The sequence below is a fragment of the Oncorhynchus mykiss genome, chromosome 1 (assembly GCF_057628025.1).
Source record: "Oncorhynchus mykiss isolate SJ-2025 chromosome 1, ASM5762802v1, whole genome shotgun sequence".
In the NCBI taxonomy this organism is placed as follows: Eukaryota; Metazoa; Chordata; class Actinopteri; order Salmoniformes; family Salmonidae; genus Oncorhynchus; species Oncorhynchus mykiss.
The window spans coordinates 80,372,837-80,388,050 of record NC_143022.1 but is presented as its reverse complement, the minus strand read 5'-3'; the positions used below and the strand labels follow the sequence as shown (position 1 = coordinate 80,388,050).

Sequence of the window (15,214 nt, the reverse complement as noted above, 5' to 3'; positions counted from 1 at the left end):
AACCATCTCCTTATTTTCAGCCATTTTTTTTACCGATTCAAGCTCACCCTCTGCCCCTCTCTCTTAGACCCTATGCCTCTCTTCTCCCCTCCATTCCTCCTCCCTACTCGAAGTATAACTCTTCTCATGATAATACTGCACTTCTCCTGACATACATCTTCTTCTTGCCTTGTCAAGGGACGCAATTTAACCAGCTGTCACAATCTCCGTTACAATCAACATGAACCCCTCGGGATGAAGCGCTTGGATCCCACCTGTAAAAAGCAGCTACTTTGTCTTGATGTTTTTCTTTATCAAAATCTACCACAACGCTTTTTCATTTCAAACAAGCGCGTTTTTTTCCCCACAGAGCTATCTCCACATGGTGACGCTATTTTAACACGCGTTTGGTTGAAACCCAGAGTAAGGTCACACCAAAGATATAACTAACCAGATAGTTAATCCGTGTCGTTTTCAATGGGAGCAAATTACGCATAGCACAGTAAGTTAGTTAGTAAGTTAGCGAAATCCTATTGGTGCGTTCTAGCATGTATTTGCATATTTCCGTCAGCGAACGACTTTCTCTTTGAAGTGCGCGTGTGCAGTAACTAAATTCGCCCTTGCACTCCTTGCAATTTAAAAAAAAAATGTCAAGGGATCACGTCTACAAAACGTAGTGTACATATTTTAGTTTTTCGAACAGAAACTGTATTGAAATCGGGCTTTTGTTCGATGAGAAAATCAGCAGCCACTCAGTCCAGTTCCATCTCGCTCACTGCCGGCTACTGGGCTTCATCTCCTCGCCATATTTGGTGGGGAGTGGAAATACCATACGGATGCTTCAGATTTATACATCCGGTAAAACATCTTGCTCCATGTTCAGTCTTTGGTCACACCACACCGAATGTTCGTAGGCTGATGCACTACAAACACTGCAGCTCCCGTCTCCTCCACACTGTCGCACACAGCCATGGCGGACAGTGCAAGCGAGAGCGACACCGACGGAGCAGGGAGTAGCTCGGTTACCCTGATGTCATCCTCAGCCTCAAATTCTAGCAAGCCGGGAGTAGTCATTTCACAGTTTCGATTAGAGGAGTTAACGAACAGACTAGCTTCACTACAACAAGAGAACAAAGTTCTTAAAATTGAGCTAGAGACGTTCAAACTCAAGTGCAAGGCGCTACAGGAGGAGAATAGGGACCTGCGTAAAGCCAGCGTCACCATTGTGAGTAACTTGTTTTTTTTTGTTGTTGATTAGCCTAGCTAGCTAACTGACATTAGCTACATTAAAAAAATGCATCTAGACATGTACGTTAAACGTACGAAATTGCAACTAGGTTAACAAACTAATGTTAACTAACTAGTAGCGAAATATAGGCAACGGACGTAGCTAGCCATGTTAAGAAGTTAGCATTAGTTAGCTTAGCGAGCTAGCGTAGCTAGATGGTTAACTAGCTAACCTAAATGTTAGCTAGCCCGTTATGTTTTGGTGTTGCTAGCTAGTTCGCCAATGCCAGGTTCATTTGCTAACACCAATTGATCCATTTGAACAGTTAGTGGTGACCAAGAAGTTGACGTTTGTATCAAACGTTAGTTAACCATTTATTTTTTATTCCCTGAATCCTCTGCTGAGGCTTGGCGTTTCCGTTGTTTTTGTGCTTAACTTTACAGCTAACCCTTGACACAACTGTTGAATTTATAATAAATTATGTCATACAGTAGCTACGTAGCCTAGTTCAACAACACCTACTCTGTCTGTCCAATGCATCGGTATGACTAGCATGGTTTTGATTTTCTTTCTCCTTGTTCCCCTGTTTTGCGACCCCCACCACCCCCTTTTCTGTCTCTTATTTCGTCGCTATGACTATTGACAGTAAAACAAAAAATAGCTCGTTCCTCACTCCTTCAGTTACTGCAATGGGCTACTGCTTGAGTCATTGGGGTGGGGGGGGGCGGACTGACTAACTGCTTCCTCTCCAGCTGACACAGACCTTCAATGCAGCAAACCTGCACCGTGTTATTCCTTGTTTTTGCACAGATGCTACTGCAGTCAATTAAAAGTCTTTAACAATAGGAATACCATATTTTAGCACAGACAGCTGTGAGCTCTGCCTAACAGTGTGGTAAAGGTTGACATTAGATTGGCAATGACAAATAACTTCATATGGTGCCATTGTTACCCATTCCAAAAATCTCTTAACACAATTAAGACATGTTTTATTCTGTGAGCCATCTTGCTGTGAATGCTGCACTCGTCTTTTCTGTAAATGTTACCTTTCTCTGTGACTGCAGCAAGCCAGGGCTGAGCAGGAGGAGGAGTTCATCAGCAACACCCTGTTCAAGAAGATCCAGGCCCTGCAGAAGGAGAAGGAGACCCTCGCTGTCAACTATGAGAAAGAGGAGGAATTTCTCACAAATGAACTGTCAAGAAAACTCATGCAAGTAAGTGACAGCTGAAAGAGAGCTGGCTCTGAGGCACGTATGCCAAGTATTTGTCGCAGAGTGAGAATGTAAGGATTTGTGTTTGGGGTGGAGCGCATTACAGCAGTAATGGTTCTTGCCTTAAGTATTTTATTAACCGACTTCATTGCGACTCTAAATTACTCTTGACTGACTCCTCCTATTCCTTGGTTAGGCTATTTGGTCTCTCTTGCAACTGACTCACATGTGGCCCTGTGGCAAATATGAGCTGTTGACCTTTTGTAGTACTGACTAATGGTTTGATGTGAGAAGAAGAATGAATCTCACTGGACCACTCATGTGTTTTACCAGACCCTTGTTAAAGGTCAAACAGTCTGGAGGCTATTGTTATTGGTCCTGTTCCCTAACATGAAACAGACCTACTTCTGCTCCTATTCTTTAGTGTCGACAGACGCTCCTTTGCCCCCCCCCCCCCCAAGTGTCGCTATAAAATGGTAGTTGTGGTAGTCATGTCTGTGGTAAGGAGCCACTTCTGTAAACATGGAGACATGTCTGACGTACTTTTTCTTGTAAAATGTATTCTAAGGCACCAGGCTAGAACAACGCTAATGTGAATTTGTACTGGAAACCCTGTTCCACCACACCCCAGGCTTCAACAGTAAATGGTTAATAGTATTAGTATTTTCAGTGGTATAGGCTACTACTACTATAAGGAGTGGGCCACCTATACCCTAGATGTCCTGTATCCACCTTCAGGCACAGGTCTCTGTGGGGCTGCCCATTTCTAAACTGTTGAGGCTTCATAAACCTAATTTATCTTCAAACAAAACTCTTAGCTCTTGTCAGTAAGATGGTATGCATAGCAGTTAAATACCAGAGCATCTTTAGGCTAATTTAAGAGAATGTTAACACTTGATGTGGCCTGAAGCTGTTGATCATCTCTGAGAATGTTGGCTGCACAACTCCAGTCTGTTGTGGTGTTTCTATAACCGTCTGTGCCCCGAGAACAGAGGAACGTGAGGTTAGACTGTCAAAATGAACTCTAGCATGCAACTAAAATTGCTCAACCCCCTCTTTCTCAATTGTCCTATGTTTTATTTTGATCTGATGATTAGTCAGTGCTAGGTATTTGTCACAATCGTCTAATTTTTAACAAGCTATGAGCCACACCCTTTTTATTGGTAGATGGCCAAATGTGGTTACTTTGGTTGTTTTTGGCAATATCTAGCTGCACTGCCGCCATTTCACAACACATTCTTCTCCAGATCTCAATCATTTTAGAGACAAGCAGCACCAACCTATTACCCTCTCTATAAAAAAGATCTATCAACATCTAACCACAGTGCTTTAATGCAAATCTTTTCATTAGTTTCTATTAGTCACATTGATTTCTGCTCCCACAGTTACAACATGAGAAGGCTGAGTTGGAACAGCACTTGGAGCAGGAGCAGGAGTTCCAGGTCAACAAACTGATGAAGAAGATAAAAAAAATGGAGAATGACACTATATCAAAGCAGCTCACCTTGGAGCAGGTACAGTGACATAATGACACTATGTGAAGTTACATTGACAGTGTCTGAATACCCATACTTGCATTCTAAATAGTCGGCTTGGGCGGTTTCCAGATTGTCATACCTTCATACCGGCCTTGTGCCAATACTGGCACTGAACACAAGGGGTGCTATTTTCAAACCCAACTGAGCCCTCGTAATCCAAAGGTTAGCAATGGTAACAAGTACATGTAAAATCCCATAGAGAATGCGAACTGAATGTTAACGGTCTCGTTGCAAACATTTTTGCAAACATATAGTCTCTGACCTAAACTATTGCAGGACAGACATCCCAGCTCAGAAAGTTATGCAAGTAACTCAAAATTGCTACAGTTTTCTGTACACACAAAACAAATATTAAACACGCAAATCAAGCAGAGCTTGATTTTGGAAGAAGCTAAATGTGAATATTTGTTGCTACTTTTTGAGTAAATACCTTTAATTAACTTGTGCAATACATTAGGAGATAAAGAACATCACGTTCTACATTTCACCCATCACATAATTTTTCATTTTGAAGTTTACCGGTAGTCCCGTCAGGTGTTTAGCAAGCACAAAACTACGAGACCCAGTCACTCACATGTGATCTAGTTACAGTATGGAATTCACAACTAAATGTTTGCCAGCTAGACGCCTTATCACTATTAAGTTAACTGTCTAAAATGTGCTAAATGGTGCATTTGGTTCGCTAATTTAGTAGGTAGCTAGCTAAGTTAACCTCTACAGGTTCGGTCGTCGTCTTATTTGTCATCCTGAGGGTCCCAGAGATAAAAATTTACCATAGTTTTGTTTGATAAAATCAATTTTTATACTCAAATGTAAGAACTGTTCTACAGCTTGAACCCCTGCTGTCTCTCTAACCCCTGCTGTCTTCTCTATATATGTTCTATATAGTTATGTACTTGAAAATGTATCCTTTCGGCACATTTGGGCAGACTTGATGCATCATTTTGAACAGTATGTGTTATTCTCCTACATTAATTTCACATTTCCACAAACTTCAGTGTTTCCTTTCAAATGGTATCAAGAATATGCATATCCTTGCTTCAGGTCCTGAGCTACATGTTTGGGTTTGACATTTTAGGTGAAAATTTAAGGGGGAAAAGGGTCAGATCTTTGAGAGAGAACTTCAAAGAAATGTAAATAGACCAATAATGTTGAAACTATGCTAAACAAAAATATAAACCCAACGTGCAACAATTTCACAAATTCCACAAAGTTACAGTTCAGATAAAGAAATCAGTCAGTTGAAATAAATGTATTTGTCCATAAGCTATTGATTTCACGTGGCTGGGCAGGGTCACAGCCAAGGGTAGGCCTTGGGAGCTGGGCCCACCCACTGGGGAGCCAGGCCAGGCAATCAGAATACGTTTTCCTCACAAAGGGGCTTTATTACAGACAGAAATACTCCTCAGTTTCATTAGCTGTCTGGGTGGCTGGTCTCAGATGATTCTGCAGGTGAAGAAGCCGGATGTGGCGGTCCTGTGCTGGCGTAGTTACACTTCCACAGTCTGCGGTTGTGGACATACTGCTAAATTCTCTAAAATAAAGTTAGTTGGCTTTTGGTAGAGAAATTAACATTAAGTTCTGGCAACAGCTCTGGTGGACATTCCTGCAGCCAGCATGCAAGTTGCACGCTCCCTCAGCTTGAGACATCTGTGGCCTTTTATTGTCCCCAGTACAAGGTGTACCTGTGTAATGATCATGCTGTTTAATCTGCTTCTTGATATGGCAAACCTGTCAGGTGGGTGGATTACCCTGGCAAAGGAAAAATGCTCACCAACAGAGTTGTAAACAACATTTGAGAGAGATCAAATGTTTGTGCCCATGGAACATTATCTCAGCTCATGAAATATGGGACCAACACTACTTGTTGCGTTTATATTTTTGTTCAGTATAGTAGATTCAGATTTTTTTTCGCTGTATTTAACAACAGTTGTTAATCAGATATGGTGACGCGCTGTACCAAAATGAACAAATGGTGTGAATCAACGTAATTGCACATTAGATGACATGTTCTCAGTATGGATGAGCTTAGTATGTTAATACTTTTTGCTTACTGCGTTCAATTTGACTTATCAGTACGTTCTAAATAGTATGTAGTACCATTAGTACACAGTGTACAGTTTTAGTAAGTGGTAGTCAAGACAGATTTCAGAGACAGCCATTGTCTTGGTGCAGCTGAGTCTCTCCTGAGGACATAATGTCGGCACTCCCACTTAAGGGCATGTGCATTATCATGATGTAGAATGTAGAATTTTGTGTGTGGTTGCGCATTTCTTTGTGGAAGGTAAGATGTTTTCAAGCTGAATATCTCTTTGCTGTGTTCCCTTTGTTTCCAGCTAAGGCGTGAGAAGATTGACCTCGAAAACACATTAGAGCAAGAACAAGAGGCTCTTGTCAATAGACTGTGGAAGCGCATGGACAAATTGGAGGCAGAGAAAAGGTAGACTTGTTCTGTAGCAACCATGTATTCTTTAGGAGTAGTATGTTTAGATCTAGAAAAACCTAGGTGCTGGAGTCTGGGAATGGTTGAAAGTAAACAAAATGAACCTTCACACTGTTGTATGCTCTCTATTGATTCTCTTTTATTAGGACTGTAGCAATAACCCATACAATGGTAAAAGGTTGACTTTTCCCTGTGTTGATTCATTGGAGCTCACTTGTCTTTGACAGAATCCTCCAGGAGAAGTTGGACCAGCCTGTGTCTGCTCCTCCCTCCCCCAGGGATGTTTCCATGGAGATTGACTCTCCGGAGAACATGATGCGGCATATCCGCTTCCTGAAGGACGAAGTGGAGAGGCTGAAGAAGAACCTCCGTACCACCGAGCTGCAACGTGAGTTTCAAAGGCCAATGGTCAACAGTGAATGTATCATGACGTGACCTGGTTACGTAGAACCCATAAAACTAGATGCAGTAGTCTTTGCCACAATTCAGAAAAATGTTGGTGCTCAAGGAGGCTTTCATATGGCTTTGCTGTAGATTTACTGTCAGTTATTTTAACTCATGTGTTTTGTTCAGATTCTGAGTGTTTAATAGTCACATGGACATGGTTGCAGGTGTGATTGCAGGGTACAGTAAAAATCTTAAGCGCCAACATGCAGGTCTAAGTTAAATAAAATTATGAAAATGGTCATAAAAAAACAACAATAGAAATAGCACTATATACATAACTGTAACCATGATGAATAAATATATATCCATTGGGATGGGGGCAGAGTAGACTTGAGGGGGTGGGGGGAATGACCGTGGGGGAGCAGCATGACCATTGAGGGGGTGTGGGGACCAAGTGAAATAAAACATTATTAACAACTGAACCGGTGATGAATGTCGTTGGGGTGGGGGCAGAGTAAAAGTCTGTTGGGTGGGGGGAACATGTCCATAAGGGGAGTAGCGGGTGGAGCAGCTACTGGTGACTATTCAGCAGCCTGATGGTAGAAACTATTGGCCAGTCTTCCAGTTTGACATGATGCTCCTGTACTGCCCGCGTCTTAGTGATGGAGTTGGCGGTGGAGTTGTTTTACCATGTGATCTTAGAACAACAGCGGTAGTGGGTCACGGTAGAGTGCTCCTCTTTACAGGTGCATGTTCAATTTGGGAACAATGGTAATATTATCACTCAAACAAATGTGGACACTCAGTTTCACCCTCAGACCGAACACACACTCGCATTTCCAACGGCAGGTTCCAAGTAGACCATAATCAAGCTCTTTTTCAATCCCCCAATATTATCTCTGCGCAGATCTGTAATTTCTTCTCAAATATCCTTAACTTTCTCAGTGAAACCTAACTCTGTTTTAGTAGTTGACCGGTCCAGTTCAGCCAGAGTCTCGGAAATCCTAGACCTAGGCCAACGGCATGGAACATTGTTTACATTGTGGGAGGCAACCTGTTTGCTTAGGACAGGGGTCAGCAACAGGCCAAAGCTGGCCAGCGAGTGATCTTGTCGCAATGTAATCAATGTATGAAATACAATCTATTTTTGGGCTTAGTTGTGGTAAAGTTTCCATGTACAGATTATTATAATTGTGTTCTGGCCCCCCGACCATTCGCTCTGACAAATATTGGCCCGTGGCTGAAACTATTTGCATACCCCTGGCTTAGGGCAGTGTTTTCCCAACTCCAGTCCATGTGTATCCTCAACAGTACACATTTTGTTTTAGCCCTAGGCAAGCACACCTGATTCAACTTGTCAACTAATCATCAGGCAGCAACAACATGTGTGCTGTTGGGGAACACTGGCCTAGGGAGACGAGTTCAGCAAAAGGATGCTCTGTTTAAATATTTGGCCACCAGAGGGAGCTGTCATATCAATCTATTCTGTCTAAAGCTCTTGGACCAAAATACTAACAAGCTGATGAAATCATGGACTTAAATACCAGAAACCTCTTTTATTAGAGACCAGACTTGACCTATTATATTTAGGTGCAATATCTGCTGTACTACAGCAATAACGAGCATAGACGAGCACTTTTGGAAAATACTGTTGCATCTTTGCTCTCTCACAAAAATACATTGTTGTGTAATGACTCGTTGTTGTGTAATGGTGTTGCATTGGTTTTTGATGAAACTTTATTTGTCCGTCCCCTCCCAGACACAGAGAAGCGGGCCCAGTACATTGAGGAGGAGCGGCACATGCGTGAGGAGAACATCCGTCTGCAGAGGAAGCTGCAGAGAGAGATGGAGCGCCGCGAAGCCCTGTGTAGACAGCTGTCTGAGAGCGAGTCCAGTCTGGAGATGGACGACGAGAGGTAGACATGAAACGAAAACCCACAACTCTCTGGTCCAGCTTCACCATCTCCAACCAATGTTTAGTCTTTGCTCCACTGTCAGCCATGCATAACCAACCATCCAATAAGCAACCCCACCCCACACTCTCACTTCCTTTCTGTTTCAGACAGCAAATCATTGCTCAGGGATTTGGGAGTGATATTTAGAGACAGAAGTGAATTGTCTAAACTATGGTCTTTTTACCCTTCAGGTACTTCAATGAGATGTCAGCACAAGGCCTGCGAGCACGGACAGTGTCCAGTCCCATCCCATACACTCCTTCCCCCAGCTCCAGCCGACCTATATCACCTGGTAGGGTATAGTTACAGGAAGTCCATGGCCCATGTCCAACACCTCATAACCACTAAACTCTGTTTTACGAGTATCTATTATGTCACTGGATGAAAAGAGAAAGGTCCACATACAAAAAGAGCACCTTTGTATATTGAATTGTAATATGACTAGATGTATTCCGTTAATGATTAAGTAACATTGTATCTAGCTGTGTCTCTGGAACGCTCTGTTACAGGTTGGGGGAAAGTTAATATCAATTGAAGGAGACATTAGTCTGTTTCGGTGACATCCTTTGCCAGCAGCAAGTTCCTTTGAGTGATCCTGCAACTAGGGCTGGGTGATATAGCCAAAATATCATGTCAAAATATTTTTAAATGTTTATGCTATTTTATGTTTCTGAATAATACAAGTTCTAAATATGTTTTATGATTAGTGCTTGACCCTAGAATGGAAACAAGTGATTTTAATTGCCTTTTTTTTTTTTCTTCTGATGGTTGTCTACTCAACCAAACTGGGACAACTGACAGTGAAGTAGTCCAATTTGTATAACTTTTCATTTAATTTAGCACTGTATCAAAACATTGTTGTAGATGGTATTGTAAACATCCATACCGGTATTCACAATATATCGCCCAGCCCTACCTGCAACACACAGGCTCCGTATTCATCACACCTAAGCAACTGGGGTTTATGTTATCAGATGGAGTTGAAGGAAATCATGTGTAGCTAAGGCTGTAACTTAACAAAATGTTGAAAAAGTCAAGGGGCCTGAATACTTTCCGAATGCCCTGTAAAACACATTGCAAACTCAATAACGTTTTCTCTCCTCCAGGTCTGTCGTACGGCAGTCACACAGTTGGGTTCACTCCCCCGGCCACCCTGTCCAGAGCTGCCATTGCTCACTTCAACGCCCCCGCCCTGCACGTCCATGGAAGTGCCTCCCACGCCGTAGCGGTAAGTCTGCTCCGCACCTATCAAGACCAGCAATGGACATCTGAACCAGTTTGGTTTAATTTACAGTGCACTTAATAGTGCTATTTAAGTGTCTTATGAGATGTTAATCGAACTCCTAACAGGCACAACACAGGGGCATTGCTAAAGCAGGAGCTAAATTATGATTATTTTTAAATGTAAGTGTTACTTATGGGCAGCGCAAGCAGAGGATGAGCCACTTTATCCTATTGTTCCCGGTTGTGAGCTGCTCGTTGACTTCTTGAAAATGGAACCAGATTGTAATTTTACGCTTATGCCTTAGGTTGGTAAGTTACGATAAAATTAAATTGTGTTCGCAGCATACGCCTGCCCATACCATAACCCCACAGTTTAGCAAACTGCTCGTCCACACAACGCCATAAAAGTGGTCTGCGGTTGTGAGCCCGGTTGGAAGTACCGCCAAATTCTCTGAAAGTATGGAGGTGGCTTATGGTAGAGAAATTAACATTATGTTCTCTGGCAACAGTTCTGGTGGACGTTCCTGTAGTCAGCATGCCAATTGCACACGCCCTCAATTTGAGGCATTGTGTTGTGTGACGAAACTACACATTTTAGAGTGGCCTTTTCTTGTCCCCAGCACAAGGTGCACCTGTGTAATGATCATGCTGTTTTAATCAGCTTCTTGAAATGACACACCTGTCAGGTGGATGGATTATATTGGTAAAGGAAAAATTGCTCACTAATCAGGATGTAAGCACATTTGTGCACAAAATGTAAGACACGCTTTTTGTGAGTATGGAACATTTCTACTATTTTATTTCAGCTCATGAAAAATGGGACCAACACTTTGCATGTTGCGTTTTTATATTTCTGTTCAGTGTAGTATATTTCAGTTCCATAGCCTATATGCCCATACCATTGGTAACAATCTTGTGGGACCTCCCTGCCTGTCTTTAAGTGTCCTTCCAGTGCCTGTGTTAAACTCAGCAGGTCCTCTCCCAGTGCTAGAAGGACCTGTGTGTGTCTGCTCTTCCATCTCTCTCATTACCACAGGCTTTAGGATGTTCCGTTCCCTCGCACTTCCCTTCCCTATGCAGGTCACTATGTCATTTGTTCCATTGCTGCACAGACAGACCTGGGAGCAGTCTAGAGCAATATGGATAATTCATTGCAAATGGACACTAAAATATACAAACGTTCTGAGTAGGAGACTGAGTAGAACATCTTGTGATTACATCAGTGACTTTCTGCTGCTGACTCCTCCCGGCTCAATGTCAACATTGTCTCTGTAGAGTGAAGCCATTCCCTGTGGTTATGGAGACAGGTTAACCAACGTTGTTTCCATGTGTCTGACTGGCTGCTGGAAGGAGACACAGGAGTTTACCCTCCTCTCATCAGGTACCAGGAACACCCTGAGGTTGAAACTGGTTTCAGCTCAGTCAGGGCTCAGAGAGATTACTCTGAACTGAAGATGTCTTTTCTCCAACTGAAATTAGTTTTCGGTTTCCTTGCGATCTCCCATAGGAAAAGGAACAAGCGCTCTTATTTTTTCCCTGGGTGTTTCCATGGTAACACTGAGTACTCATCCATGGAGCACTATGTCAGCGTGTGCCTCTGAAGTGTGTTAGTTTCTGGGTGGCAGCCGTCATTACGAAGACCCTAGAGCTCATTAGCACTAAGTGGTGGTGACTGGGAGCTTCAGGCCAGCCACCCGGACACTCATCAAAGCCAGTCTGTTCACCAGCTATTCGCCAGCACTTTGAATTTGTTTGACTCGCCAATGCTCACACACGAGGGTTACTGTTTACAGGAAAAGTATTTGATGGTGTTCGATTTCAAATACTGTAAATCTTCAATTAATAGCCCGGGAGTTTATTTGCTTTAAATCACTGAACACAACAGGCGCTTATTAGAGACTGGCTGCTATTTCCTTAACACACAGCTTTTGCTCATTTGCATAGTTAATTGTTTAATTCCAGCATTCACGTCTAGCATTTTAATAACACAGTGAAGGAAATTTTAAAAAATGTATCAGTTGATACACTGTCACGTTTCTTTTGTCTTAGTATGCGTTTTTATTTTTTTTATTAATTAGAAAACTTTCCCTTGACAGAATAATTATTAGATTGAGGGGTTGGGTTAAATGCGGAAGACACATTTCAGTTGAAGGCATTTAGTTGTACAACTGACTAAGTATCCCCCTTTCCCTTATTCTCTTGACTGTACATTTCAGCAATTTTTACTTTAGCCACTAAAGGGCGATCAACCCATTTCTGGGGGTCTGTACTCCTGAAGTTAACTCTTTTTGTCCTTATAAGTTAGCTAGCAATTCTCTAGCGGTTTCTTACTGGTGATTTTAAAAATAGATGTTTTTTGAGTCATTACTAAATTATTTAATGTAACAAATTAATCATTGAACCTCGTATACATGTCATGGTAATTCATGGTAACTTGTTGACAATTAATTTAGACCCATCGTATATTTTAAACAGGTTTTGATGTTTGATATGGGTTCCGTTGCCCAGCTTTTAAAAGGGATAGGCGGCTATTTTAAGTTTTTTGGTACAAGCTTTTGAGAAGGGGATATTTTGAAAGAGAATTGACTTAACTGAGAATGTTTCTCATCCATCTGTCTTCCCTCTTTTCTTCAAAACAGAGGCCCTCCCCGAGAAGAAGCAACAGCCCCGACAAGTTCAAACGTCCGACACCACCGCCCTCCCCTAATACACACTCAGGGGCGCAGCCTCTGCACCCACTCCCCCCGCCGGCCCAGCCGATGGTCCAGTCCATGTCCTCTCCGGCAGCTATGTCGCAGCATGCAGCGCATCCCCCCTCCCAGCCTTAAAATGTGTGCTATTTCATGCTACGCTACTTCGACAACCTGGGAGTTGAAACCCCACAGAGCAAGTTTCTATGAGCTGGCAGAAGACCTGAAGCAACACAGGACGTTCTATGAGGAATTGATTGACTTTAACAGCGCTTCTGGGATTTGTAGGCCCATATCTATTCACCTTGTCTTGTACATTTGTTTTTTGCTTAGAACTGTCCCCGATTGGAATTGTTATTGTGGCGCTGACAACCAACACGTATGGTAACAACGTCTGTAGTGGTGTTTGTGGGCAGGGTGTGTTGGATCCCTTCCATGTCTACATTACCGCAACATTTCAACTGCATTAATGTGCCCCCCCCCCCCTTGTTTAAAAGCAACTTGAGCAGTTGCATCCCAGTAAGAATCGCTTAAGTCAGATGTATTGTATCCCAGATGATCAGCGGGAGCTAGCGCAAATGTTTTTTTTGTTTTTTTTCCCCTGAAAGAATTTTAATGCCACACTGCTCGTCAAAAAAAAGAACTACAACAAGGAAGATGGACACTGGTACATAAACCACAGATAAATGTTGCCTATTTGAGGTGTTAAAATGTAGTCTGAGGTGTTACAATGTATGTAGTCATGTACTCGTTTCTGTCTCTCTCGCTCTCATGTAGTTCTAGAAGCTTCTATCATCTCTGTGGATATTCCTCGTCAGAAAACAACATAATGCTCTTTACACTAAGTATACTGCTATAACATTCTAAATGAATGGTACTGTTGAACTACATTTCTATGTATGATTAAAAGCTCTTGAAGATTTATTCTGATTTGATTGTTTGTTTTGCATAATATGTGGCATCTCTTGACTGTTCATGTTTTACTGGAGGTTGTTGTGTGAAAGTGTATACAGGTAACTGCCAAAATAATGGAAGCGCTTGAGTAAATTAGGAATACAAAGTATATTGAAAGAAGGTGCTTCCGCATAGGTTTGGTTTCCTGAATTTAATTAAGCAATTAACATCCTGTCATGTATAAAAATGCTGGGTAGGCCATCATTTTGACTACCGTGGCTATGCCCCCATAGGATGACAATGCCTCCACCCACAGGGCATGAGTGGTCACTAAATGGTTTGATGAGAATGAAAACTGTAAACTTTATGCCATGGCCGTCTCAGTCACCAGGTCTCAACCCAGTTGAACACTTATGGGAGATTATGGAGCGGCACTTGAGACAGTGTTTTCTACCACCATCAACAAAATGCCAAACAATGGGATTTATTTTGGAAGAATGGTGTCGCATCCCTCCAGTAGAGTTCCAGACCCATTGAAGCTGTTCTGCTCGTGGTTGTCCAATGCCCTATTAACACAAATTATCTTGATGTTTCCTTCTCACGCCTCCCTTTTGCTCACGATTGTATAAAGTTGACTAGATGTCCCTTGGATGGTGAACCATCCTTGATACACATGGGAAACTTGTGTGGAAAACCCAGCAGCTTTGCAGTTCTTGACACATACCGGTGCCCCTGGCACCTACTACCATACCCCTTTCAAAGGCACAAATATTTTGTCTTCCCCTTTCACCCTTTGAATGGCACACATACACAATCCATGTCTCCTTCCCTTCGTCTACACTGATTGAAGTGGATTTAAAAAGTATCATCCATAAGGGATCGTATCTTTCACCTGGTCAGTATACAGTGCCTTGCGAAAGTATTCGGCCCCCTTGAACTTTGCGACCTTTTGCCACATTTCAGGCTTCAAACATAAAGATATAAAACTGTATTTTTTTGTGAAGAATCAACAAGTGGGACACAATCATGAAGTGGAACAACATTTATTGGATATTTCAAACTTTTTTAACAAATCAAAAACTGAAAAATTGGGTGTGCAAAATTATTCAGCCCCTTTACTTTCAGTGCAGAACTTTAACTTCTCCAGAAGTTCAGTGAGGATCTCTGAATGATCCAATGTTGACCTAAATGACTAATGATGATAAATACAATCCACCTGTGTGTAATCAAGTCTCCGTATAAATGCACCTGCACTGTGATAGTCTCAGAGGTTCGTTAAAAGCGCAGAGAGCATCATGAAGAACAAGGAACACACCAGGCAGGTCCGAGATACTGTTGTGAAGAAGTTTAAAGCCGGATTTGGATACAAAAAGATTTCCCAAGCTTTAAACATCCCAAGGAGCACTGTGCAAGCGATAATATTGAAATGGAAGGAGTATCAGACCACTGCAAATCTACCAAGACCTGGCCGTCCCTCTAAACTTTCAGCTCATACAAGGAGATGACTGATCAGAGATGCAGCCAAGAGGCCCATGATCACTCTGGATGAAATGCAGAGATCTACAGCTGAGGTGGGAGACTCTGTCCATAGGACAACAATCAGTCGTATATTGCACAAATCTGGCCTTTATGGAAGAGTGGCAAGAAGAAAGCCATTTCTTAAAG

The 15,214-nt window shown here is 42.3% G+C and overlaps 1 protein-coding gene across 1 annotated transcript; it reads left to right on the top strand.

Annotated features, from left to right (window-relative positions):
• The first annotated feature begins 410 nt into the window (after positions 1–410).
• LOC110529822 (coiled-coil domain-containing protein 6) lies at positions 411–13,579 on the top strand. The gene is made up of 9 exons (XM_021612382.3): positions 411–1,204; positions 2,272–2,421; positions 3,804–3,932; positions 6,293–6,396; positions 6,627–6,787; positions 8,546–8,702; positions 8,933–9,033; positions 9,848–9,969; positions 12,605–13,579. Exons 1-9 carry the CDS (start codon positions 950–952, stop codon positions 12,791–12,793), a joined length of 1,368 nt encoding a protein of 455 aa, XP_021468057.1. The 5' UTR covers positions 411–949; the 3' UTR covers positions 12,794–13,579.
• The last annotated feature ends 1,635 nt before the right edge of the window (positions 13,580–15,214 follow it).